The sequence below is a fragment of the Nipponia nippon genome, unplaced genomic scaffold, assembly GCF_047370975.1.
Source record: "Nipponia nippon isolate SJK-2023a ecotype South Korea unplaced genomic scaffold, ASM4737097v1 scaffold_3, whole genome shotgun sequence".
Lineage (NCBI taxonomy): Eukaryota > Metazoa > Chordata > Aves > Pelecaniformes > Threskiornithidae > Nipponia > Nipponia nippon.
Window position 1 is genome coordinate 39,850,355 of NW_028262347.1, and position 27,938 is coordinate 39,878,292.

The 27,938-nt window shown below is 41.0% G+C and overlaps 1 protein-coding gene and 1 long non-coding RNA gene across 5 annotated transcripts; one reads left to right on the forward strand and one right to left on the reverse strand.

Moving 5' to 3' along the window:
• The first annotated feature begins 1,189 nt into the window (after nt 1-1,189).
• Nucleotides 1,190-7,171, forward strand: YEATS4 (YEATS domain containing 4). Of its 2 annotated transcripts, XM_087767864.1 has the most exons (8): nt 1,190-1,677; nt 1,868-1,987; nt 2,475-2,541; nt 2,640-2,738; nt 3,521-3,633; nt 4,234-4,326; nt 4,403-4,490; nt 6,573-7,171. In XM_087767864.1, exons 1-8 carry the CDS (start codon nt 1,357-1,359, stop codon nt 6,740-6,742), a joined length of 1,071 nt encoding a protein of 356 aa, XP_087623990.1. In that variant the 5' UTR covers nt 1,190-1,356; the 3' UTR covers nt 6,743-7,171. The 2 variants fall into 2 exon arrangements, with proteins under 2 accessions (XP_087623990.1, XP_087623989.1); XM_087767863.1 differs by lacking the exon at nt 3,521-3,633 and having other exon boundaries at nt 1,198-1,677; nt 2,640-2,734.
• On the reverse strand, nt 3,724-27,906 carry LOC148054555 (uncharacterized). 3 transcript variants are annotated; one of them, XR_015706992.1, is made up of 5 exons: nt 27,666-27,906; nt 8,232-8,405; nt 6,543-6,611; nt 4,657-4,689; nt 3,724-3,862 (listed from the first exon to the last, which is right to left on the reverse strand). It is a non-coding gene; the product is annotated as an uncharacterized LOC148054555 (long non-coding RNA). The 3 variants fall into 3 exon arrangements; XR_015706993.1 differs by lacking the exon at nt 4,657-4,689 and having other exon boundaries at nt 3,727-3,862; XR_015706994.1 differs by lacking the exons at nt 3,724-3,862; nt 4,657-4,689 and having other exon boundaries at nt 6,539-6,611.
• Between the last annotated feature and the right edge of the window lie 32 nt (nt 27,907-27,938).

The following is a 27,938-nucleotide window of genomic DNA, read 5'->3' on the forward strand; positions in this document are numbered from 1 at the left end:
TATGTCTTCGGCTGCTGTTTGGAGTACCATGGGAAGCTGTCTGCCTTCCTACAAGAAGAAGGAAACATTTCAATCATATATTCTGTTATATTCAGCTGTGCTAGCAAGCAAGGTAAATGACAGGTCCTGCTAAGCCAACTCACTTTGATGAAGACAAGGACCACCGACACAAGTCGCTGACACCTAAGCAGCATGGAACGGTGTCAGTTAATTTTTAATACTTTGTTCACCCAAAGAACCATCAGGTTCACAGAGCAAACAATACAGCTGGAATCTCTCCTTCTCATGTCTTTTTATACTTTTTTTCATTACGGGTGTTACTTGCGTACAACTTTGAACCAGAGGCGTAACTTGTTAGCTTGCGGTGGTATATCCCTCTTGCTGTACTGCAGCACAACTGAATAGTTACCTACCAAGACAACCAACTGACAATGCAGTTATCTACCCATGGGCAAAGGAGCTTGGTTGCAGATTAACCATAAAACGGTGGCAGAAACTAGTTTGTTGTCACCCTAGTAGCCTCATTCTATATTTTAAATTTATCTTGCAAAGATAAATGCATGAAACACAGCATCCTCCTGCAGCCTAGTTTATTTTGCCTCATTTATGGACTTGATTCACTGGGTTTATTCTGCTTGTATTCTGGTAACTGAAAGTTGCCAGAGGGAAGCTCTTTGCTTTTCCTCAGAAACTAGGAGAGGAACAGAGAAAATTGCCACACATCTCTGGCTTTTGGTTCTTTTTGTCTAGAAGACAAGATGATGTCTTATCAAAGAAGGCGATATCCTATGTATGCCAGAGATGTACCAAGATTTCTGGAGCAGTCAAGCCATAGACTGAGTATTTTGAAGTTCAGAGCAGCTGCGCAACTTTTAGTATGCTTGCCACCTTCCTTTTCCCCCTTTTTTGCGTGTTGTGTATGCTTTTCCCTCCCATTGCATGTCTTGCCAGCAGGTCCCGCGCCCTCGCTGGGACTGCGCTGCGCAGGCCGCCTCGTGAACCCGGCCCCGCGCGAGTCCTTGGGAACGGCTCGCCATCAAACCGGTGAACGCCGATGCACGCTCGCTAAGGGGGGGTGTGGAGACTATCAAAGCAAAAAATATGAAAAGAAGAAAAAATATTGACTGCTTCCTTTTTTAAGCACTACTGAGCTCGGACAGAAGAGCCTCCCTCACCGGCGCGCAGGGGGCTGTCAGCGGCGGGAAGGGTCTGGGCGCCTGGTGGGTGAAGACGAGGACGCTGCGCTGGCAGCACCCGGCCGCCAAGAGCGGGAGCACCGCTTTAAGCCGCCCAAGCTTAGCGAGCAGCAGCACCCCGCAGCCCTCTTCCCCGTGTCCGTTTCAGCCCGCAGGAGCGATGAGGCAGCGGACGACAGCTCCGCGCCCGCCATCTTCTCCACATCGCGGCGAGGACCCGACGCCTCACGCCCGGCCCCGCCCCGCCCGCGGTGACGCCATCGCGCCGCCGGAAGCCGCGGGGGATGGCGGTGGCGGCGGCGGCGGCGGCGGCGGCGGCGGGGCGGGTGCCACCCCCTGGGCTGCGGCGGGGCCGGGCCGGGCCTGGCGGCCGCGGCGGGGGAGCGGGACCGGGCGGCGCGGCTGCGGGCGGCGCCCCCTCCGGGGCAATATGTTCAAGAGAATGGCTGAGTTCGGGCCTGACTCCGGGGGCAGGGTGAAGGTGCGGCCCCGGCCCCGGCGGCGGGAGGCTCGGCCGCGGCGGGCTGGGCGGGAGGAGCAGCGCTGGCCGCGGCGGAGAGCGGGGCCCCTGCAGACACCGGCTTAATTCGGGTTGCGAATAGCAACTCGGCAAATGCCTTTCAAAACGCGTCGGGTTTGTTTTGTTGTTTTTTTTTTTTTTTCTTTTTAAGGGCGTTACCATTGTGAAGCCGATCGTGTATGGGAACGTCGCGCGGTATTTTGGGAAGAAGAGAGAAGAAGACGGTCACACTCACCAGTGGACGGTTTACGTCAAGCCTTACAGAAACGAGGTGGGGCGTTAAGATGCCGGTGGTCGCCGGCCTGTGGAGGGGTGACGGGAAGCCGGTGCCGCTGGCGTCACGCCTGGGCGGCGGGGCGCGGGGAGGAGAGCGCGGGGCGGGCGGGAAAGCGCCGCGCCCGCGGCCCCGCCGCTCTGCGCCCGGCAGCGCCCCGCAACGGCGAGCTGGGGCTTGGGGAAGCCGGGACGCGGGGAAAGGGCGGGCGGCTGGTGGCTTTCCAAAAGGGAAAAAAGAGAGGGAAGGCACTCCTATGCCTTTGGAGTGATCTCCCAGGCCGGGGGAAACTGGAGAGCATTCACGGGGACAAAATAACGACAGGCCTGCGTGGCAGTGCTAATCCTTGGATTTACCGCCTTGCTTTCCTGCTGTTTTTAAAGGGAGCTATGCCAGAAGAAATGATAGGCGCGTGGGACGGATGAATAAACGGTAGTTTGGTGGGCTGTGTAAATAATCGGAAATAACGATGCTTCTATTTCAGGATATGTCTGCCTACGTGAAAAAAATTCAGTTCAAGTTGCATGAAAGCTACGGTAATCCTTTAAGAGGTGGGTTTTGCATTTGGACGTTTGTTCTAGAACTGGGATTTTGATTAGTTCCACTGAGGCTTTATCACCCGTGTGAACGCTTCTGTTTCCTACTGCAGTTGTTACCAAGCCACCATATGAAATCACCGAAACAGGCTGGGGTGAATTTGAAATAATCATTAAGATATTTTTCATTGATCCAAATGAAAGACCTGTAAGTACGCTGAACTTTTAACAACACTTAATTAATTGTGGTGGCCTAAAGCTGTGCTGTAGGATGTTGCTAGTCAAAATAAGTCTCATCAGCCATGGAAGTAATAAAGCCTGTTCTTGTAGGAAAGGTATTTAAATGATTGGCCACATTTTCCTGTTTCTGTGCTTTACTACTGGCATTCATGACTGCTTTTCCTGCACTTGGCTTCTCCGATGTTAACTAATAGGTGACTGCATGTTGCACGTGAACTGGGTGGAGGACCTACTGAGGACTTCTCTTCCATGTAGCTTCCTAGTTTTAGGATGTTTGAGTATTTTAATTATCTTTTTTTTTTGGTCTATCAGATTTGATCGAAATCAGTCAAAAAGCAGCAAAGGTATTATGCTAGCATTAGTCTCTTTCTTAAGAAAACCACATTAAGACACTTCTCTAGTTGAATAAAGCATTGGAATGAATTTCTTTCTTCCCATCCTGTGTTTTAGACATATCTTGCAGGTTTTATTCATCCAGGTTTAGGTAGGAAAACTTGATTACCGTATTTTAGGTGAAGAGGGTGTTTATTTCTGAAAAGACCGAGTTCCTTCTATCACAAGAACTACAGTGATCCTTTTGCTTTAGCCATTTTTTGCCAAATGAGGGGAAACCTTAATTTCATGTTTTCCTTGAGTAAGTGGGAATTGATACTCGACTAGAAAGGAGTTCCTGCACTGTCATGCTCAGTAGCACCCTGACCTGTCGTACTGATTCCGTTCACAGCTTGACCAAACTGACCAAGCTGTCCTAGAGTTGGCTGGGTTGTCTTAGAGTTGGTTGGGTGTTTTTTCTTTGCTGCTGTTCTTGGAAGGCTGTTTCGGTGCCTGTTGTCTTCTTCCTTTCCGGGAAGTACCAGCCAGAGTAAGGTATCGCTCTCTTCCGTGACCATTCATGGGCCTGTTTGTGCAAGGAAAGAACTGTGGGCTGGTGCCCTCTTCCCAGGTCATGGTCCAGGCGGCCAGCGGTTCCTCGGGGCTGGGCAGAGGGCTTCCGTTCCTCTCCGGCTCCTGCCGTTTGCAGTGCAGTAACGGAAGAGTAACTCCGCAGAGAGAAATTTCAGTGAGAAGCTATTCACAGGCCCCCCTGGTGTTTTTCCTTCACAAGAAGGGATGATAAGGTCACAGAAAGCACTTTCTAACTGATTAATTGGCAAAGTCGGCTTGAACTAAATCATCTATTTGGAAATGTTTATGAGAAGGTCTTTTAGTAGCTTTTATACACTAATCCTAAACCACTTGCCCAGACATCTTTAAACTAGTAAGAAGCCTTTGGATAGCTGGTGTGTTTAATACTGAATATTAAATTTAAGTAATTCTACTGAAGTTATATGACATTTATTTTCGCATTCCTAAAAGATTTTTAAATCCTATACAATTGTTTAGTAAGAACAAATACTACTTGTTGATACCTAGAAGATTTGTATTTCCCTATAATTGCCAAACTAATAAAATTTTGTCTTTTTATAGGTAACCTTGTATCACTTGCTGAAGCTTTTTCAGTCTGATACCAATGCCATCCTGGGAAAGAAAACTGTAGTTTCTGAATTCTATGATGAAATGGTAAGCAAATTTTTAATGTAATCCTCACTTTATTTTGAGAAGTATTAGTGATATCATATATTTTCTCCTTCATTAGATATTTCAAGATCCTACTGCAATGATGCAGCAGCTGTTAACAACGTCTCGTCAGCTAACACTTGGTGCTTATAAGCATGAAACAGAGTGTAAGTTGAAACTTAAAATGTTTTCATTTTGGAAATAAACACTAGCTGGTTGTGGTTTTAGGGTTTTTTTTCTGGGCTGTAGCAGTACAATGGATTTGGATGCTGCTAAAAAGTGGTATTTTTGCATTAAATTAGCTTCGACTTTTGCAAAGATACTGATACTTACTTGATAACTTTTAAGATCATCTGATCTGTATGCCTGCTGAAAAGGGAAGAATTATGAATGGAGTATGAAGAGTGATGGCATGATCTACACCTGGTTTAACATCTGAAATGTGTTAAAACGGAGAATAAATCAAGACCACTTTATTTGTGATAAAGTTCTGTTCAGCTCATCAGGCTGTTAACTGCAAGCAAAGATCACACTTAAGCACTGAAATATGGAACAGTTAGTACAGTTTTAGTCAAAGCAGCAACCCTTTTGGGAGGAGTAGTGTCTGAAAGCTCTTCCTGTCTTTTTCCTTTCTGTCTGATTCTTTACCTGTAGGTCGTTTCATAACATACTTCTTCATTATAGCTTAATGTTCTTTGCGTCCTTATCTAATCTGTCTTTAAATATAAACCAGAATATTACGGGAATTAAAGAAATGAAATGAGAATACATTGATTCATAAAATATAATGCATTTAGTGATGGTTTCTGTTCTGATCTTCTGAATTTCATCTCTTATCTTCTACTCTCAGAAAGCAAATGTAATATTTATTAAGCCCAAACCCTACCTTGTTAGCTACAAACTCTAATGCCATCGTAGTCTGGCTCACCTGGCCTTTGGCTTATGTGCATGTTCCCCTGGCAACAAATGTCAGGTCTTTTTAAGACAGTGAATACCTAGAGCTAAGAGTGGTTATGAGTTCGAAGCTCTACAAAGTTAGGGTTCTGGTTTGCCTTATGTCTGTTTGGGTGTGTGGACACGTGAGCTTCTTGTATTTTCTACCTCACTTTAGCCAGTCTTGAGATGGATTTTTGTTATGTTGCATGTTGTTGTGGTTTACGTGTAGAAAATATTTAATAATTTGAATCATAAAAAAGTTGTGTCCAAATCTAAACTTTTCTCACTTAAAATTCCTGGATGTTTCTCCCAAGTGTAGATGGAAATTTTTAGTGGCGTTTTTAAAATATATTCCCTTAATTTTCATCTGCCTCAGTAGCACATTTTAAGATTTTTATTTTTTTGCCACTGCCCACAATTATGCAATGTATGGGATACGAAGGGATATCCATGGCCTTCATAGATTTGTTGGCTTTACCAGCTTTGTCCAAAAACTTGTGCATGAACAAACCAAAAAAAAAAAAAAAATAGGACACCTCAGTAAACCAGATTGAGATGCCCTAATGTCAGATATTCATAAAAGCAAAGGCAGCATTTTTAGATACATAGAATTAAACTCCAATGAGACGAGAGTAGAAAGTGGTGACAGTACATGGAAAAGGAACCACAGAATGGTTGAGGTGCGAAGGCATCTCTGGAGGTCATCTGGTCCAACCCCCTGCCTGAGCAGGGCCACCTACAGCAGGTTGCCCAGGACCATGTCCAGATGGCTTCTGAGTGTCTGTATGGATGGAGACTCCACCATCTCCGTGGGCAACCTGCGCCAGTGCTCGGTCACCCTCACAGTGAAAAGGTGTTTCCTGATGTTCAGAGGGAGCCTCCTGTGTTTCAGTTTGTGCCCATGGCCTCACCTGCTGTCACTGCACACCACATATAAATAATTTATAATTCTCCGTAATCTCCCATTTATTTTCTGTTACCATGTCAGGTTTTTTCCCCACTTAATCATTAAAAAAACTCTGGAAAGTGAGTTAGTGAATCTAGAACTCCATCCACAAAACTGATGGGCTGAATGAGGCCAAAAAACAACAGGGTTTTTTTTGGTTTGTTTTGTTTTTTTGTTTTTAATTCCAGGGTGTTGGGGGTTTTTTAATACCATTTTGAGTACCATCATTGACTCTCTAAGGCTAACAGCAATAGTGGTTTTTTTTTTTCAGGACACACACCATCCAAATTACTGTTGCAATTAGAAAAAAAAAATTACATCTTTTCATGGTACTTACAATATTTATTTTTCTTTATTACCACCATAGTTGCAGATCTTGAAGTGAAAACCAGGGAAAAGCTGGAAGCTGCCAAAAAGAAAACTAGTTTTGAAATTGCTGAGCTTAAAGAAAGACTAAAAGCAAGTCGTGAAACCATCAACTGTTTAAAGAATGAAATCAGAAAACTTGAAGAAGATGATCAGTCCAAAGATATGTGATGAGTGTTGACTTGATAAAGAGCCTATACTGAAAATGGAAGGACTTCAATCATGGAACTGTATGTGTTCTCTTGAATTCTGTAACTGAGACTGTGAATTTCACTTGCAAATGATTGAAGTATGTGGCAAACGACTTCATAAATGGAAGAAAAAAGAAAGAATGTATCCTTCTTTTATAGTTAAAATCTGTGGGTACTTAATGATTTATTTCAAGTAGAAGGGGTCTTGGAGACCAGACTACTTTTTTTTTTTTTTTTTTTTTTTGTAACTGCATTTGAGTGGTATATGAAAACTTTGTATTAAGTCTTGTATTAGTTCAATGTGATGTTACAAAATGCCGGTGTTTACTTTTTTTACTTGTTTTTTCTACTGATTGTTTAGAGATGCATCTTTAAAGCTGAAAATAAAATATGCAGTTTTTTAGTTTAATATTTTATGTCTCTGTCCAGTTGTGGGCTTCAAGAGCAATTGTAAATAGCATACCCTCATTTAAGGCAGAGGTTGAAATATAACGGTATGCAAGTTGCTTAAGTCTGGTTACGGTGATTTCTGCATGTCTGTCTGTTCCCACCACACTGAAAAAACTTTCTGAAAACAGGATTTTAAATAACTTGTATATCTACACATAAGAGTTTCTAGCACCACATCTGCTTTAACATATATAAATGCATCAACTATACAGGTTATGCTCAGAAGCAGGAAATGATTCTGGTCCTGTTTTGTAGAAGTTTGTTTATTCTTAAGTAACTAGCAAGTGTTCCTCCTGAAAAATCAATACATGATCTTTTGCCTGTAACATCTCCCTTTTTTTTTTTTTTTTTTTCGTTTGTAGAGGTTAAAGAGCCTGATAGGGATGGCGCTACCTCAGGTTTTGAAAAAGCTTGGGCATCTTTTCTATTGCTTCAAGATACCATGTTGCAGTAAACTCTGCTAGAGAATCAAACATCCCACATCTCCTCTCCCATAGAAAACAGTATTATCAATACTTTGAGAATAAAGCGCTAATTTCTTCATATTTGAAATAATTGATGATTGGCTTTTACCATGGCTTGGTAAAGATTTAGAACTGCAACCGTTTCACCACTCAATATGTAGGCTTAATTTTTTCATTAAGAAAAGTAACTGTTAAAACTTGGCATATTTTGTTTATGGTGTTATATACACATATAGGCTGAGGAACAGCTTGTAGCAGTGGTGTCCACACAGATCCTTCCTAGCACTGCATACTATCCAAATTTTTCTGGCTACCTAACTGTTTTCTGGCTACCTAACTGGTTTGGTTTATTGATTCAGTAGCCAATTTCCTTTTAAGCAGTAGCTGAAGAAGAACGTGCTAGGCAATTTCAGTACAGTAGAATGTGCCATTTTCAGAGCTGTGCACTGAAAACAAGACTTGCGTGGGCCACAGTATATTACACATTTTAAGGCTGAAAGAACACTTTTAAGTGAAAAGTTAAAAAACAATTCATAGAATTTTATTCTATGATACCTTATTCTTCAGGTGTTTATTTGGCTGCTTCCTTGTCTTTGACGATCATCATCAGATTTTTAAGGAAAAATATAACAGGGTTAGCACAAAGTGAGTCCTTCCACGCGTATTCTCTTAGCTTCCTGCAGATTTATGCCATTTCCTGAGGAGGTTTTTAAGGTCCATTTGTGCATGCTGAAAGAAAAACGGGAACGGAAAGCACAGTTTTGGTGATACTAGGTTGTATTCAACATTATCATCTTCATATTTGTCATTTAAAATAATACTAATGTAGAGTAACTCAGATGGAATATTAAATAGGTTCTGCAAGAGCTGTGACTAACAAGAACAGAGCTGCTGCAACAGGCTTGAACAGACCACAAAAGGAGTCGTACCTTCTGAATTCAACATTTTCATAAGACCCTCAAGTATTCTTTTTGTTCGCATTTTTAATAACATCCAATAACCAGTCTAGTATTCAACTTTACAGAAGCAATGATCCTGGCTCCACTGTTAGTAGCCATCAACATGCTAGACCAGCAATGTAATTTTTGTTTGTGGTTAGCGGTTTTTTCCCCCCAGTTTTTCTTTCAACTTTTTGTATTTTTTTTTCTTCTCTTTTGTGCTCTCTGTAAAGATTATACAAGAGTCATTAGGTTCCCCTATCAATACTAAGGCAAGAAAACGGTGCTAACATCTGTCTGTCCTGAGCAGTTACTGTTGATAGAAAACAGGAAGAACATCTGCTTTACAAAGTTACTTATTATGTTCTGTGTTTTCATTAGAAAAATACTTTCTTCTTCAGATGCTGAGAAAGCAACTGAGCCCTTTATTAGGCAGTAATTAAATTCTGGAAAAAGTTCATGAGAATTAAGTGGTTTAGGATTTTGGCTTGAGAATAAATGTCAAAAAACCCCCCCCACCTCCATGTGTTTGACAAGCAAACTTACAGCTACCTTCTCTACGTGCAACTGCATGGTCCTCAATTAATAGATAGGTTACGTTTGGACCTATGTGTTCTGCCATTAAAAGAGCTGTTGATGCAAGCACCGGAGATAGCATGTGTGCACAGTAAAGGTACAATACAGTGTTGACCTTCTAGTGTTCATCATTTTCGAAGTTACTAGAACTGAAATAGAGTGGGGCACCTGGAGACACAGTTGCATTGCCTCGAAGAAAAAGAAAAACCCAAACACTACACTCTGCTTTATTTTTGGCAGCCCTATGAAGATGTGATTCCAGACAAATAGTTACAGTTTGTGCTTGCCAGGGGTGCTAACTTAAATGCCAGCTCTTTATATTGCTGAGACTGACTTTAGACTGTGGTTGCATCCTGAGTTATAATTGTGAAACACAGATGTATTTAAATTTGCTTTGCAAAGGAGGGGAAAAAAATCCGTCATCGTGCTATAGGTACAGTTTGAGATCACTGAATTGCACAGTAATTTGTCCAATTGCCTACGCTGAACCTTTAGGCTCCACTTGAAGTAACCCTTTGGTAGGTAAAGATAAAACTTGGTTTATCTCAGTTTATATGCTTACTGTTATCAATTTTACCAATGAGGAATGTTTACTTCAGGCATCAAACACGCAAAACTGGTAGTTACTGTCATTGCCGCTTCCACTATAAAGACTTGGGGGTTTTAAGTATTTTAGCTAAGGCACATTAATAGTCATCACAGTAATTTCAAACACTGACTGTTTACTCACTTACTACCCAGTATTATTTATTGCTAGTCCTTTTTTTACCTAGCTCCATCTCATAACTTACTTCTTTCCTTTGCCTTTGGGTTTGGCACACTGTAGTTTACAGTTAGACTGTGAAGTTGTATAAGGCCGTGCCCAGGAGGTTTCTCATCAAAAGTGCCATTATCTGACAGGAGAGGTGTAAATACGCTTCATTCAAAGATTTCCTTGAGAATTTTTGTGGTTAGCAGAGATGGGACTGGAAGGAATGTTAAGTCACCCTGTTCCTTTTCTTTCTAGACAGATGCTGGTAATAACACCAACCTAAAGACACTTTTGCTGCTTATGCATTTAATCCATATTAAATACGTAAATGTTTGCTTGCTTCTTAATGGGAATACAGATTTAAGAGCATTTCAGGTTGTTTTCAGACATAAGGTTGTTTTCCAAACACCAGGTGGCAGGTATGTCCAAAATATTCTCCAGTCTCAACAGCATTTTAATTACTGGGCTTTTGGCAGATCTGTGGTATCTTTGGTTGATCTCATCTGCTTTGAGACTTGATCATCTGATTAGACAACTTGTATTTGTTTCTGTAAAGGTGACCAAATTATTTCTTGCATGTTATGCAACTGCTCAGCAGCCTTGTGAGCAAAGCGAATGTGCTGTGCCAGGAAGCAAAAACAAGCGTGAATGTTTGTTCACAATTTTTGTTCATTTAGCAAGGGAAGCAGCTTTCAAAATACAAATCTCTGAGCCTGTTTTTAGGCTTTTTTTTGCTTTTTCAGGCCGAGACTCTGTGACAGTATGAATGAACAAAACATAACTTAGGTACTCTACTGGACTGCGTATTTTGCTTGCACTCAATTGCTTGCACTCAATTGCAGGTGCAAAATGGCAGGATTTTCCACAAGTAAAAGTAATTACTTTTTTAAACTTGATGTTACTGGAGTTTATACACTTCTTTGACTACTTACTGCTTAGTGAACGCTATGAATGAACCTTTGGCTTCCAAGTATGTTGAAACTTTTGATTTTCCTGAATACAGTAGGGAAGAACAACTTACCTTAAGTAAGGGGAAGAAGAGAGAATTAGGATGGTAAAAAAGAATAGCAACAATGAGAAATTCTTGTAATATATGCATCGTTATATAATAAGTTGGCATGTACTTTAACATTCATTTATGAAACATTTATACTATTTCTGTTTTAAAATGTTTTAAGCTAGAACATGAAACTAAACATGAACACATGAGCACTAAGTTTCTAGTGAAACATTTACCTATGCAAATAGCTAATACACATCCAAAATTAAAATTTACATTTCAGTTTTCATAGGAAAAACCTCTTGAATACCTAGTGATTAGGCCATAAACAGAACTCATTAGCATTGGAATATGCAGTATTTTTCCCATTCCCTCCCTGATAATTACTATACTTTTTAAGGTGTTAAATGAGTGGCTGGCACTTCTTATTCCCACAGTTATGGATAATTCTGTACTTCAGGACAGAAACAAATTTCATCTGATCTACTGGCTTCTGCTTTGCAAATACTTTCACCTGAAGTGATCAACAGCTTTTCTTCTTCAATATTTAATGTCTGGTAAATCTCACATTTTTTCACACTCTACAATTTAGTTTTATTTCAAACAACATATTTCATTTAACCTCTGATGTAGAATGTCATTAAAATGCATGGTGGAACACGCTTCTAAGTTTCTCAGTGAAACAATCTGGTATCTTTATTCATAGGATCAAGAAACAAGACATAAGGCTAAGAAAGGTCGTCTTCACCTGCTGAATTGATCAGACAAAACTGCACCTCGGTTTAGTGACTCCAAACAAAAGACCTGAAAACATTTCACAGTTAAATCATAGTTTCTAAGCTTGCATCTGTAAGCACCAGCATGCTGGGTAAATACAGGTATTAAGAGTTGGCAAAACCAACAAGGTTTATGCCTCTATGCATTTAACAAGGGTGACAGCTTTTGGACTTAAAATTTGGAGAATGAATAGTGCTGCAGCACTCTGCTGTTTCATGTGCTGAGTCTGTTGAATGTAGCAGGGCCAGCATGGCTCCTTTTTCCTGTCTATATTTATTAAAGCAAGAATTAATCCAGGTCATTTTTGTTTTAATCACAGTCATAATTAGAGTGATAACTATGTCCCACCTAAAGCTCCATTCACGTCCTAAGCCACCTGAACTCTGAGTAGGTAATATGGAGAACCTTGAAAAGTTAGGTTTGAAGGGCTTGTGGTTAACTTTTGGTGTTATTTCCTGGTTTCTGTACAGAAGTCTATGTAGTAGTTAAAACATTTACTCTGTAAACTAAATATTCCTGAGGAAGACTGAAGCTGCATCCGCAGTTTTAGAAGTTCTTAAGCATGAGGTCCTGAGAGTACTCTCCATAGCTGCTACTCACAGTGAGCTGTAGACAGTCAGCTCTGCAAGACTTCTCTAGGACCGGACAGGGAACAGGCGAAGGAAAACCATAACCTCGCTTGGTAGTTAGGGCATTGGAGAAAACCGAGTGCTTTTTTTTGAGCTGAATAAAGCCACCATCTCAGAAAAGGGTTAGGTCCTTAGTAAATGAACATGTCTAAATTAGATGGAATTAATTTCCCATTAGCTTCAGAAGTTACACACCCTTTTAGTGACTGCGGAAGAAATGTATATATGGGACAAACTGGAAGTGATTTTTTTCCTACTTGCTACAGGTTAGGCAAATCTGCATGGTGAGGCAAGACAGGATAGGCACTTAAACCAGCCAGACTGGACTCCACCACCCTCCTACATAGTGTTTGGAAATGATCAAAGCATCCGCTGCTTTGCAAAGCTTTGTGGTTGCTCTGAATCTTCCTTTTTCAGTCCTTATCAGGAACAGCCAGGAACTGCAGTGTTAGATGCATTGCCCTGCATCATGACAGAATGTCATGGGCAATGTCAGAGTGCAAAACTGATTTGGTATGTAGTCAACTGCCAGGCGTGCTGCTCCTCTTGGGTAGCAGTTCATACTCTTTGAGTATCTCATCACTCATCGGTCTGCTAGTCCTGCTTCCTGCTAGATTCATTCTACAGTATTTAACAATCATGAGTCTGCAATTTCAAATAGCTAATGCAGTCTAGCTAAATTTAAAATAAACTGTGTTTTGAGTTTTGCTTACTTTTTATTAATAACCAAGCAATGAGTCCTAGTCCTTGTGCATTTGCTGAGGATGGAGAAGATAGATTTCTAAGGCTGTGAATTCTTTCTAGTGCTTTTTTTTCTCCCCTCAAGGATAAAAGGCAGAAACAAAGTTGTAACTGTAAAGATGATGAAATTAATTTGTATGAATTTCAGTGTTACTTTCTTGGAACAGGCTGACACAGTACGTGTATTTTAAAATGGACAAGCAGTAAAACTTTTCATGGTTTCGTTGTCTGAAAAGTGAATTTTAATTAAAGTTTGTTCATAGTCTAATCTGACCCCATATGTGTCGTGGTTTAACCCCAGCCAGCAACTAAGCACCACACAGCCGCTCGCTCACTCCCCCCCGGTGGGATGGGGGAGAGAATCGGAAGAGTAAAAGCGAGAAAACTCACGGGTTGAGATAAAGACAGTTTAATGGGTAAAGCAAAAGCCGCGTGCACAAGCAAAGCAAAGCAAGGAATTCATTCACTACTTCCCATCGGCAGGCAGGTGTTCAGCCATCCTCAGGAAAGCAGGGCTCCATCACGCGTAACGGTTACTTGGGAAGACAAACGCCATCACGCCCAATGTCCCCCCCTTCCTCCTTCTTCCCCCAGCTTATATACTGAGCATGATGTCATATGGTATGGAATAGCCCTTTGGCCAGTCTGGGTCAGCTGTCCTAGCTATGCTCCCTCCCAGCTTCTTATGCACCTGGCAGAGCACAGGAAGCTGAAAAGTCCTTGACTAGTGTAAACTCTGCTCAACAAAAACCAAAACATCAGTGCGTTATGAACATTATTCTCATCCGAAATCCAAAACACAGCGCTCTACCAGCTACTAAGAAGAAAACTAACTCTATCCCAGCTGAAACCAGGACAATATGGTACTAAATGTTTGCAAGTGCCTTGCCTCTGCATTTGGAGCTGGAAAGGCTTAGTACTTCACGAAATAAACCTGATCTTCAATCGTTGTGAAGTCAGTGCATTTCAATCAGACCTCTGGTGAATGAAGATAATAAATCAGTAAAAGAAGAAGCCACATTTTCATAATAGAAGGGCCACTTGAGAAAAAGGCCACTTTAGTAATGTTTTGTATTTCATGACAGTTAGACTTTACAGCATTCCTTTACAAGTATTAAGCTAAGGCTTTTGGAAGGCTGATAGATATCTACGCATAAATTTAAACAAACATTTTTTTCAATTTGTCACCTACCATTGCTACTATATGCCCTCTTGTTGACTTTGCAGTAAAATTATTTTCTAGTAGTGTACTTTGTACATTTGCCCAAAGATTTGCCCTTTGTAAGTTCCATCTCTCTCCTCAGTTCTATGCTACAGCTCCTTCACCACTCAACAAAGAGCACAAAAGAGAAAGGATCTATAAGACCAAAGCAAAGTATAACATGTTTTTGCTGCTGCTGTTAATTCCAGAGCTTTATCTGACACTGACGCTGTAGAGTGCAACCTTCAGATTCTTACCTAAATCTAGAGATAGTTTGTGTGGCAACTCTGAATACATTTTGTAATCGCCTAACAGCTGTCCACACACAAGCATGTTGAACTTGGTTAGCGGCCATTGTACCTCTGTCACCTCTTCATGGCCCTTAAAAATACCCCCAAAACCCCAAACCCTGTGGCTGAACCTCTATTGTAGTGTCCCTGATACAAAAAATAAAATTTGCTGACCTACAGTATTTTAATAATAGTAAAACATTTTGTAAACTGCATCTAATGCTAAATCATTGATGCACTGTGTCAGACACTTGTTATCGTTACAGCTTTGGTTCGAATTTCTGCCTAAAAAAACCCCACCACCAAATAAATCAACTCAGTTACTTGGGTGCATTCTGATCTCTTTACTGCTCTGTAGTCATATCTGTTTTTCGAGGACTGACTGTGGTTTACTCCACTTGGACTAGAATTGCATCCAAACTAACTTCAGTAAAGACACTTTGTAATTGTGAAGCAGAACTGGATTTGAAATAACATTCTCATGATCAAAGATTCTAAGAAGCTTTTGTAGTAATTGGAGAATAACAACTATATAAAATGTGTTTGCCTCTCATATTTAAATTAAGTATAAAGATAAAATGTATGAGAGGTTTATTAAATGAACATAGAGATACTGCATCTGATAAGATCAAAGCAATCGAGTGGGATTTTAATTTAGGCATTTGACTGACTTTGTCTAAAAAAAAATGTTTTTGAAGTAATGCTGGCCATGTTCCATAATATCTGAGAGGTTCTCTCAGTTGTGGATTGCTCCACTGGGCTATTCTCTCCACTGCTGATATATTATTGTTTATATCATATCCTGAGAACACTGTACATGCAAAATGCGCAGGCAGAGTTCCAGGCCTGAAGGCCTTCAATCTAAATGGGCAATATAGATGGGTGGTATAATAAATTGCAGTTCTTTACTTGAACTGTAAGCAATGTCTTTCAGCTCTAAAATTATACCCTTCAACCACTTTGAACTGAAGAAGCATTCAATACAGTTCTCGTCCTGTGGCAACGCAACTCAGTCTGACTATAGTGGATAAGTGAAGAGACTGCTGTCTATGGGTTTCACCATCTTTAACAAAACAGGCTTCTTTTAAAAAATTAGTATTCCTGGAAGTCACTTGCATGAAAATTGTTCTTATGGTTTTAAAAAAGGAGAGATGGAAGTAAGACTTCAGCCAAAATTCTCTGAAAATCTCCCGTTTGTATCAAAAAGGCTTTGGTTTGGGGGTTGGAGTGGGCATGCAGCTGTTTGGTACAGAACTAAGTAGCCTTGGGAAGAAACACTAAGAACAAAAACTCTAAGCATCTCGCTTCATTACTTTGACAAAATAAGCCTGTACCCACCCGCCAATTGTGAATGTAGAACAAAAACCCAAATATTTCAGGCTGCTTCACAGAGGTTTGCACTGACAAGTGGGTTGTAAGTAAGATCAGGATATGCAGCCTGCCCTGAGCTTTAACACGAAGAGCAACTATTTGAACATCTCGGGAAAGGCCAAGGGTATGACAGAGAGAGAAGGAAAAAAACATCAAAGATATAAACTATGGTCCACAGTTTCCAGTTTGGTTCTTCTGTCACAATGAAGGTCTCTTCCGTGAGGAGGCTTTCCGTGAGCTATCTTAGCAGTGGAATGAACTTCCCCAAGAGTCGAAGACTCAAAGCTTCAACTTTTCTCACTTCATCTCAATGATCTCTTTCTTTGGGGTTCTTCAATATCAACACAAGCCTTTTTTTTAATGTCTCATTAAAGCAAAAGCTGTTGTCATCTTTCTCTCCTCCTGCTAACAGGCAGTATGGAAAAACAAACACAACGGGACAAATATCTCTCTACTGTAGAGTTATCTAATCCCGCCTGAGTCACACTGCTTTGGGAAAAATGCCATGAGCAGGACCTCCTCGGACTCCATCCTTCAGACTCTTCCCCACGCTTGTTTCTGCATGAGAGAATAATGTTGGTATATATTTTGATTCTGTCCCTGATTTGGCTTAAAATATATGCTATTATACATAATTGAAGGGAAATCTAATTATTTCTGCTTAAAATAATTATTGCTTAAAACGCCATTAAATTAACAAGTCAGCTTTTATTTCCCTTGTTTCAAGCAATTATGTAGTTTGCTTAGACCAGCTTTATGTGTGAATTTCAGCAGTCCTAAAATTGAGAAATAATATGCTGGCTGCAAAATGAGGCACTGGTAAAAGCAGCTTTCTATTCCGTTACCAGTAATTCTGCTTTGCCATACTTCATCTGTTCTTCTGTGCCTCTTCTGAGGGAACGTGCCCAAAGTTATCTCATAGACTTTTATGTTGGCTGTCTCAGCTCTAATTTTAAGTGTTATTTTTTCAAGAGTTGGAGTGGTTCCTCACCTTGGATGGCCTGTTACCCTCACTTAGTGGTTTCTGCCCACGTGGTAAGAAGGTTCTTGCTTTCCTGAAGGAGCCCACTCCTTATATAGTGGGGAGAAAGAAAAAAACCCTGGCATTTATGTTCTTCTTCTCTTTAAACATCAGGCTGTGATCAGTAGTTCAGCAGCGGCTTCATAACCTGAGCCTTCCCCCAAGCAGGGGTGAGACCCTTCAAGAGAAGGGTAGGTGGTATCTTTCACAGTCCTCCAATTTCCATCTATCTGTATAAATCACGATGCTCAGTTATCCATTCACATCTAGTTGTGATTTTGGAGTATGTGGAACAAAGGCACATGAATGAAGGAGAGCAAAGCCTGCTGTACCAGTGTTCAGAACTGTTGATCTTGCACTTTCTCTGACCACTGCTTTCACTAACAAATTATGATTAAGAGGCAGGAAAGAAGAGTAATCCTGCCAGTGTGAGCTTGGGCTCTCTCTGCGGATTTACTGCTGAGCAGGCAGAGCTCTTTTGGAAGACAAAAAGAGAGTGTGTTTCACTCTTCTTCAACGTGACAACTTGACGTCTTCAGAGAAGGTTTTACTTCTTGCATAAAGTAATATACCAACCCCAGAGAAACTGCACAAGGTCACTGTGGTCCAATTTACTTCACTAGTTGCATCAAAGTTAATTTGAAGTAATTTACTTTATCTTTTGTACTCCAGATAGGGAAAACACTGAATGAAAACAAACACAATTATATCTGATTTTGCTAAGTCAGATCTATCACTGCTAGGGGAAAAAATCCAGGTTGCAACTTTAAATTTTCCTTTAAACGTTCTTCCCGAGCACACCAAAAGGCAATTTTCTTGAAAAAGCCAGGCTATCTCTCTCATTGCACAGGACACAATAACTTGTGTGTTAGAGAAAGGAGTTTCAGAAAGGCAGAGAAGTAACTCTGGTATGTAATGTAGATTAGAATTTGACACTAAAGACCATTTCCCAAAGACAATTCAGTCATTCTGCCAACCACAATGTCCCGTAGTTATGCAAATGACCAAGTAGAGCAGCGATTGTCTGCCAATGCAGGTCTTTCCACACGGCTAACTATACATTTTTGTGAAGGTACCTTCTGTCCCTATAGGCATCGTTTCCCCTCGGAGTCATTTTAACAATCTCTGACCATGAAAAATAGTTTATTTAAATGTAGTCCTGGAACCTGGAATGATTAATCCATCCATTCATGAAAAGCATCAAAAAGATAGTTTCAAGGTTTTATCAAAATGACTTATTCTGTAAGTCATTCTGTAAGTAATTCTGTAAGCTGATGACAAAATACACAGCCAGTAACAGCTGTTCTAGTAAAAGTTTACATCAATTTCCCAGTTTCCTTTTCTCGCTGGTCTCAGATCCTGTATGTTGTCATCCTATGGCCAACTTTCTGTTACTGCAATGCTTCTCCTGACTGGAAACCATAGCAGGACATATTTTTGTAAGGATGCAGGCCCAAGGAGAAAGAGGCGTTATTCTTAACATTTTCGCTCTAGTAGTCACCATTCATAACTTACAACATACACTGTGAAAAGACTGAGAAAACCATTGATTGATTTAAATCTGCCTTAATTTTTTACCAAAGGCAAAAACTGCGCACACTGGTCCTTAATCATACTTTGCATCATGTACAAGCACGCACTTTTCCATACAAATTCCATAAGGTGTTTAATCTGCTATTGCAAAAATACTTATTTGCATACAATCACACCCTACTGTGGTTTTAAATGTTTTCTGAGAATACATTTTGAGCCTATTATCTTAACCTCACTGCCTTTCTACCCACATATAGACTAGCAGACATGCAAACCCTTTAATTTTTATTCAGGCCTGACTGCAATTAAGTTGAAGTGCATTTGTTCTTTAAAACTATAGGACTCAACTTATTCCGTAAGTATTGTTGGTGAATACACTGTCGTTCAGCTGCTGAGCTCTAGCAGAGTCTGCATCTTATAAATAAAAATTCTTATTACAGGAGAAAAGAGCAATGGGCAGTTTGGGTATTTCTGTAGTCTGAATTGTTTGTTCATGCCATGCATGCCAACTGTTGAACAGAAGCAGTCGGTCACAAACAGCACTATCTTATCTTTCAAAAATCTTAACCCAAATACCAAGAAGCACTGACCCTAGTTAGAGAAATCAAGGTGAAGAAGAACACCTTTTTACCGGCTTTCTTGTTGGAGACAGGTTTGATCCAGATGCAGAGAACATGCACTTACACAATCACATCGTGTGACATGGCAGTATGCTAGGTACACTCTTCCCCATCATTCAGTGTCTGACAAACTAATTATATATCATTTGTTTAAAGAAGACATTGGAAGTAAAAAACAAAAACTGTAAGCGTGGACAACAGTGCTCCTGCTATAGCTGCACCCTGACAAACAACTCCTCTCCATGACGTATTTTAACCAAGTATTTTAATGACTACTGTCAAGCCACTAGACAGAAAGTACCACAGCTGGCTCTTGCTTTCTTTGTGGCAAATCCAAAGTGTCTTGTCCCCACTATGTTCTTGCACTGAGTTTTAATATATATTAGTTAACCCAGACCAAATATATTCCAGTTTTGTCAATTAATATACCATATGGAAAAAAGTATAGTTAGGGCACAAGCACATGGTAAGAACCCGTCTTAAGAAGACAAAACCACGTAGGTTGCAGCGGGCCTCAGGAGGCCACCTAGGACCACCTACTGCTCAAAGCAGGGCCAGTTAGAGCAGACCGTTTCTAGTCAACTCTGAGTATCTCCGAGGAAGGAGGTCGCACAACCTCTCTGGATAACTTGTTCCAATATTTGACCACCTTCATGATATAAATAAATAAGTAACTGTATCTAAGCAGAATTTCCCGTGTTTCAACATGTATCCATTCCCTCTTTGGCCTATCACTGTGCTCCTCTGAGAAGAATCTGGCTTCGTCTTCCATCCAGACAGCATCAGTAAGATCTTCCCCTAGCTGCCTCTGTAAGGCTGAACAATATCAGTTCTCTCAGTCTTCTAGAATACACCATTTTTCCAGTCCTCTGACCATTTTGGTGTCTCTCTCCTGTACTAGCTGCAAAATGGCCATACTGTATCAGACTACAGAGGTATGCCTAACTTGCTTCTGATCTTAATGACCAGGACTAAACAGCCAGGAAGAGAGTATAAAGAACAGGTCAGGTACAGCACAATCCTTCTTGATACATATTCAGAGATTTCAGTAAATCATTGGTTAGGGAAAACCTGAACCAAAGGCCACTGTATTCCATTCCATTTACTAGCTGCCAATGCACTGCCTTGCTTTTGAGTTTACTCCCTTTTTGAAAGTAATGATAGTTTTAGCTTCCATATTTCTGGAAGCAGTGAGCTCCATACTTTACTTCTGCAGCATCTGGAAAAAAGACTACCTTTTGGTTGGTTTAAACCTGCTGTCCATTATTTTCTGTGTGCCCACTTACTAGAAAAAGTGAATGAGAGCTCCCTACCTTCTCTCCACAAGCCACCATTTTATATAATTCAATCATCTTCCCTCAGTCGCCCAGGCATTGTCACTTTTGTCTTTTGCAAACTGGAAAGTCCAAGTGTTGGTAGTCATGTTTTAAACAGAAATAATTCTTTATGTTTCATTATTCTTTTCTACCTTTACCTTCTTTCTGACCTGGGAAACCAGAGCTTCATACTGTTCTCTAGATGTGGCCATACCACTGATCTACGCAAAGATGTCACAACGTTTCTGCTCCATTCCGTCTTCCTTTTCTAATAATTCCTGGTATTTTTGACTTGGAGCTGGCAAGGAAGTTTCCAAAGAATTACCTATAGATACTCTAAGAACTCCTTCTTCAGCAACAACAGCATATGTAGAACTTACCACTAGGCACATATAAGATTGGGTTTGCCTGTATGCATTACTTTACATTTATTGAGACTGAATTTCAACGTCTAGTTTAACACCCATGCTGCTCAGCAGAATGAGATCCTTTTGCAACTCCTTGCTGTCAGCTTTATACTCCACTACTGTAAAGGATTTTGCATCAGCAGCAAACTGTGCTGCTTCCTTACTCACTCTCTTTCCAAGACCTTTTCTGAGTATGCTAACTAGTGCAGGTCCCAGCATGAATCCCTGTGGGAGTCCAATCGTAACTCTCCCGCAGTGTAAAAAATTACTATTTATTGCTACCCCATTAACCCTTCTCTTTCAGCTAGTTACTAATTCACAAGACAGCCTTCCTTCCTTCCTTCCTTCCTAACCTATGGCAGCTGATGTTCTTTAGGCAGCACTGGTGAGGGACTGTGCCAAAAGCTCTTTTGAAATCACTACAGTGAATGTATCACCCTGGTTTATCAGTTTGTTGATTTCGTCAAAGAACTTCATAATTATGACAAAGCTTCTCTATCTACAAAAACCCATGTTGATTTTTCCATAGTCTGACGTATTGGTCTGTATGCTGAAGCCTCACGCCAGCTCTCTGTCACTGATTTGCTTGTGTGACCTGAGACAAGTCTCAGTGACTACACCGGTAACAGGACTCAGATGCTGCAAATGAACACTTATGATCCTTAAATCCAAAATTACTGTCTTCAAAATTCTCATCCAGATGCTTTACAGCTATGGAGGTGCTTACATTCCATAAATTCTTATTTCAGTGAGGTTCCCAAAACATCTCTGACTGGTTTAGCCTATAATTCCCAGCAAGCTAATTCTACTCCTAAAGGTCCAGCCCAGCCAGTCACAACTAAACGATTTCAGTGGCAAGGTTAAGGAAGCTGTAATAACCATATGATGGTTATAGCACACCCTGAGTAAAGGAAAATATTAATTTATGTGTTCACAGATGGAGGATGAAACCAACCCAGGTCCCCCACAAGCAGAGTTTTGGGGTTTCTAATCACTGAACTATAGGAAAAGGACAGGACGGTTTCTCCTACCCCTTAAATGTTCACGTCCTGTATAAAGGGACCCCTTTAGGCATCTAACATGAAAGTTTACTGAAGTGAACTCCAAGTAGAGCAAGCAGCTTCTTCCAACTCAGTTAGTTTTGAGGATGTTGAGAGACACACTTGTGAGTTTTGCAGCTGTACTTGCCTGCCTGCTCTGCCTCTGCATTGAAACACCTCCCATGTAGCTGTGTTGGCAAAATGGACTATTTGTCAGTGTCCTGGTTATGAACTTGCAGTGTGGACCTAACTTAACATTCCTGAATTAGCACTGCAGTGGCTGAGACAAATGCGCATAGTCCATCTGCCAATTTTCCAATAGCAGTTGTAATACCTGCTCGTTGGGACACAACAGACACAAGCCCAGCATCTTACAAGATTCTTTGGCACTAAGCCCCAGTCACTGTGACTTCAGTCACATAAATGTCATTGGCCTTTCACAGTGAAAAGTTTAGCCAGCTTCTTGTTAGAGTGGATCCCACTTGATCCCGTTCCTTCACTTGCTTCCGCCACGTACCATATAGCAGCAAGGTTCTTCAATGGTAACTGCCACAAATCCGAGCACTGTAGCATCAAGACCCTCTGTAGACCTAATCCACACTCCCTTGTAAGTAAAACGAAACAATATTTCTTCTCTTGTAACAGAAACACAGAAATAATTCCACTAATGCTAATGAAGTATCAACTAACACAATGACAAATGCCCTAAGAATACCTAAGTAGTTATTCACTGAATGAATAAATAAATAAGTCAAAGGGCACTTGCTGCATGCAGAGATTTAAAATAACCAGCTGTTTTCTCCTGTGAGAGGCATCTCTTCTGTGTCCTGAATGAGGAAGGGGCAAAATAGAAAAATGGTGTATGACAGGCTACTTAATTCTATCCTTTGTGCCCACAAGGGAGTCAAAATTACAGTTGCACAAGTTGCCTCATTTTTAAAAGTCTGACATTGTGACAATGCTCTTTGAACACTGTTTTGTACATAGTACATAGTCAAGTGCGCACAGTTCTGAGGCCCTGAAACTCTGAAATACAAAGGGGTGAAGTAAGGGCATAGCAGCAATCTTCACTGGAATTTCCTTGCTTTTGTCAGCTGAAGTCAAATTTTGAATGTTATTGCAACACACTGTAGCTTTTTTGCATTTAATTAGATTTACATCCCACTTGGTTATCACAGGCTAGTTGGAAACAGACGTGTGTACATTCTACAGTCAACACATCGATGCTCCTCCTGGGAAGCAGCCAGCAAGAAGTTACAGGAACTGCATGTGGCAGCCTTTGTTAGGGGAGTGAAAACAGTTCAATTTGGTTAAGCAAAACATTCATTTGAACTGAATTTGTGTATACACTTGGGAGACTCAAAAAGCAGCTTTGCTTGCAATGATGTTTTTCAGGCTTTCAATATTCAAATGGTAAGGGACCAAATATCTAGCATCTCAAGGAGTAAAATACATAGTATCTGAGACAGCAAGCTTAGCCTAAAATGAGGTCAGAGAAAATACCTATGTTTAAAATGATGTTTTTGCAGCTCATTTTGTTATCTTTAAAAGTCTACTGACCAACTGCCACAGTGACAAGTATGTGTATCTCCTTCACAGTACATTACTTAGAGCTCATGGATCCTTTAACCATGTCAGTGGTATATTTGTACAAGAACAAGACATCTGAGAAAAAACAAATTACAATACAAACAGCCACCTGAGGAATTCTTGAATGACCAGGTCTGCTCCACTTTTCCTGGGATATCACAGGAAAAAGGGCAGGTTTGTCATATTCTAGCAGTCATTTCAGGAAAAATTTCACTATGTGAATTAAAATGTCCAGCTGCAAGATGCCTTTATTTACTATTGGATTGAAATGTCTTTTTTTCATTTTTACCTGAAATGTTGACAACTTAACTAATGATGACAGCATTCAATGAAGTAGTGAACTACTGGTTTAAATTACTGGCTCAATCTTTTACTTCCTTCGGGGGGGGGGAGGGGGGGGGAAGGGGGAGACTATTAACTTCACCAGGACAGTGTTTGTTCTTAAGAAGTGCAGGATCAGGCCATAAGTGGATGGTGTATAGCCCTTACTGTATGCAAAGGCAAAACTTTTTGATTTATATACAAAGGGTCATTCTACTTAGCATGCAACACATGAGGGGAGGCAGAATGGGACGTGACTGGCGTTACTCTGTTCCGCTAGCACATTAACTCCAACTCTCTCTCTTTGTAAATCTGTTTTCCAGCTCCCAAAATGTTACTATAGACTGAATGTGTGGGTTTTTTTTTAAAGAATTTTTTGTTACAGTGTCACATGGATTTTGGAAAGGGGGCGGTCAGAATAAAATTACACTCTAGGTAGCCTCTTACAGCAGTGAAAGAGAGTGAGCTTCTGTACCACATTTCAACCAGAAACATGCTTTTGCTGCTGAGTCATAAACCCCGAAAGACAGTGTTTATAATACAGCCCTCACCTATAGCTGGGTTAGGTGGTGCCTACAGCAATATCAAAGGCCTTCTTTATTACAAAACAAAGTGACTGCAAAGTTCTATGATTTGTCATGAGGCTGTTGCTATGGCTTTATTTTTAAGAGAAACTGTTTACTCTCCTATATTTACTTCAAGAGTAGAATTTATAGTTGAAACATTAAGGATCTGAATCAGTATCCATCTCCAAAAATACATCCGGGCTTCATGCTGGGGTATACACATCCCATACTGATCAGAAAAGACTTCCCTGATGAGAAGACAAACTATATGTGAAATGGGATAGGTTCCAAAGTTCTTGGGAAGAAGAAATATAACTCTTTCACTTCATACCCTTGAGAAGTTTGTTGCCATGAATCTCTGAACAACATATAAAAGGAAACTGCAGAAACACAATGCAGAATTTGGCATTCTATTCCCCAAGCGTCCCTTCTTTGTCAGGCCCAGGCATTAAGAAAGAATACAAGATAAATAAGGGATCACTTTCTTAATCGGATAAGTCTGCTATAAATCTGCTGTTAAAATATTGTATGTGACTGGACTGCTCTCTTGCATTACAGAATTGAATACTGCCTAAATCAACACAGGTCACAGGCAAAAGCACTTGATCTGCAGAGTTCAAATTTCATGATAAAACCCACTACAAAACGTTGGTACCATCTTGTAAGAATCCAGGAACTGGAACAAGAGGGGTCTATGAACCGGTAATGAAACACATTAGGACAGTGAAATGAGAACTTCTGGAAATACAAGCTACAGTATATCTGACACAGTTCAATCTTATTTCCTCTTCAAAGACTAAGAATCTTTTCAAAATATTTATACGACCGTCTAATAAAAAGGAGGTGTTAAACTGAAAATTTTCATTTGGGGTGAAAGTTTCATTATTAATATAGGAGTAAATTCTAAATAGTACTAAAATTTAACACCTTTAAAGTGAACATTAAATTGGGTAAACCAATTATGAATCAGAGAACGGTGAAATGTATGATTACTTTTGTTGCCTCAGAAAAGCCATGCATTTAGCACACCCAGTAGCCACTGTGTAAGACCATATAAGAAATGCCCAAGCAAACAAACTGAAACATTTAGCTACTAAAATAATAATTTTACAAATTTTAGCTACAGGCTAACCACTTATGGAAAAGCTTTAAAGGTGGCAGCAGCATCTAGTTTTTAAAAAGCTATAGTGAAAGAACAGAGGAGGCGTCTGACTTCAAAGCTGATCTAAAGAAAGTTTAGGAAGATCTAAGAGAACTGAAGGATTTAAAGGATTTTTAATCCATCAAAGGATTTTAAAGCAATGTAAGTTCATAATTTGCAGAAGTCTGCAAGCAGCTATGCAATCTTCGAAAGACTAGCAATCTCTACAGCATCTGGATGAAGCTGCAATAATCTCAGTTTGGGATGACAAAAATGATTGTAGATATGACCAGCAACCAATATGCCACAGATCCAAAAGATCTATGAAGTGAGAAAGCAAAGGAACAACAATGTGACCAGTTAGAAATTCCTAGCAGGAACGAGACACAGCAAGGTCTTAAGGAGCCAGAAAACGACCTGGAGAAAGATATGTAACAGCCACAGAGCACAGCAAAGTTCCAGTATCTAAGTACACAATTGGTCTGTCAGTAAATCTGAGTGAGCTGGGTAAGATAACACTCAGGTAAACGCTGAAGATGACCAATCTGACAGGTGAACAAAACCAGCACTTCACCTTTGATGAAGACATTGAACTTGACTGTCTAAGAGATGCTATGCTATCTAGATTTAATAGAAATCCTGACATACAGTTTAAATACAGCCATTCACATGAGCTGGTGAAGGCACGGTGAGAGCTAGAGGGAGTAGAAAAAGAAATAAATGACCCAGCAGAAGAGACGTGTGGAGATTTTGTTCCTTGCTCATCCAGATGCTGCTGAGAAAGGCTACGGAAAAATTGCAAGGTACGAATACTCAGTTGGATGTGGACTCCCAGATCAAAACCAACAACGGAAGCCAAGTAGACTTTAAGGCAAGTCTGCATAACAGAGGACCTGAACGTCACAAGGAATCCTGCAGATATTTGTCTTAAGAGCAGCTCATTGCTTTGTAGCCCACTGATACATGACATTGATGGGATATGAGCATATACAGTATGTTAGATGGAAGAGTTTGCTATGGGACTTCACATATTATGTGACTCAGCTACAGGAAAATCCCATTCACTCTGCTTTATCCATCGAGCTCTCTGAGCACTGACTCACACGCACAGAAGCCAACAGCTGCAATGGTACAAACGTTAAACCACAGTTGCGTTCCCTCTCCCCCTTTCCTTCTAGATATTATCACCTTTCTAGCATGTACATCTGAAGAAAATCTTTGCCTGGGCTTCAGCTTCTCCAGCTCTCATACAGCCTACAGATTAAATGAATATGGGGGTAGTGGAGTACTGTCATCCATTTGCTTCTGCTACAAAGCAGTAACTGCCAAGGGAAGGGAAGAAAGGTGAGCAACTGTCAGAGCAAGATTCTCCATTCTCCCTGCCTAAGACTTCAGATAACTGAAACACAGTGAAAACATGAGTTGCACAACCCCTCAGAAAGTAAGGTACATAGATCAGTTCTGTGAAGCAACTAGGTGCTAGGCATTGTTTGGTGGAGAGGTCAGAAGTTAGAGCAAGGCCAAAGAAGCTAGGCAACAAGAGGGAAACATGTAGCATGATCTGAGACAAAGCTAAGAGTTTTGTGCAGGCTGCTGGCTGCTCTAACTGCAAGCAATGTGTTTGATTTGCGTGATGTTGGGACATTGATCACACATTCAAGATTAATTATAGGTTACAAGGTCTTCTGGCCCAAGACCTGTCACACATATTGGTCTCTAAATAGGCAGCAGACAAGATGACGTATAGGTAGTGACAGTGAGAACAAACGCAAGGTGTTTTTTTGCACTGGCTAACAGGAGTGTTAAGTGTTTCCACAAAACTGCACAACATGCAGGTGCGGCACCTAATCTCACTCTTCTTCTTGTTTCCCACGCTTCTTTTTGCAGTATCTTTGTTTTTAATATCTACGCTGCCTACCTTTGCTTTCAACTGCACGTAGCGTACTTTCTGAAAACAGCACAACTTCAATGGCTGTAGATGAATTACCATAGCAGTGTCTAAAATAACGCTGTAACATCGTGCACAACCCAACTGACGGAGGCTGCCTCGCAAGAAATTTAAAACAAACCACACCAAACCGACTGAGCCATTCCTTTCCAAAGCTGTGCGCGCAATTACACCTTTAATTCTTTTTTATTATTATTATTTTTTTGTTTTACCTGAGGAACCAGTAAGACCCGCTTCGTGGCCGCCTCCCTCACAGCTGGCCCCGGCACCGCTCGGAGGCGCGCTCTCCGCTGCCTGCCGCTTCCCGGGAGAAGCCCTGCCGGCTCCCCCGCCGGCCGGGTGCCAGGCGGGTGACGGGCCGGGGCGGGTGACGGGGACACTGCCGCCCCCCGCGCCGTCCAGCGGCCCCGGCGCCGCCCGCGCGCGCCCCCAACGGCTCCCCGTTGCCGCTGCCCCCGCCCCCTGGCCGCTGCCCCCGGAAGGCG

Bases quoted from the DNA above. Each gene is read 5' to 3' on its own strand.
- YEATS4 (XM_087767864.1), top strand. From the start codon at position 1,357: ATGAGGCAGCGGACGACAGCTCCGCGCCCGCCATCTTCTCCACATCGC. The intron at 1,988-2,474 runs GTGGGGCGTTAA...CTTCTATTTCAG, and splicing joins TCAAGCCTTACAGAAACGAG to GATATGTCTGCCTACGTGAA. The intron at 2,739-3,520 runs GTACGCTGAACT...GCTGTCCTAGAG, and splicing joins TCCAAATGAAAGACCTGTAA to TTGGCTGGGTTGTCTTAGAG.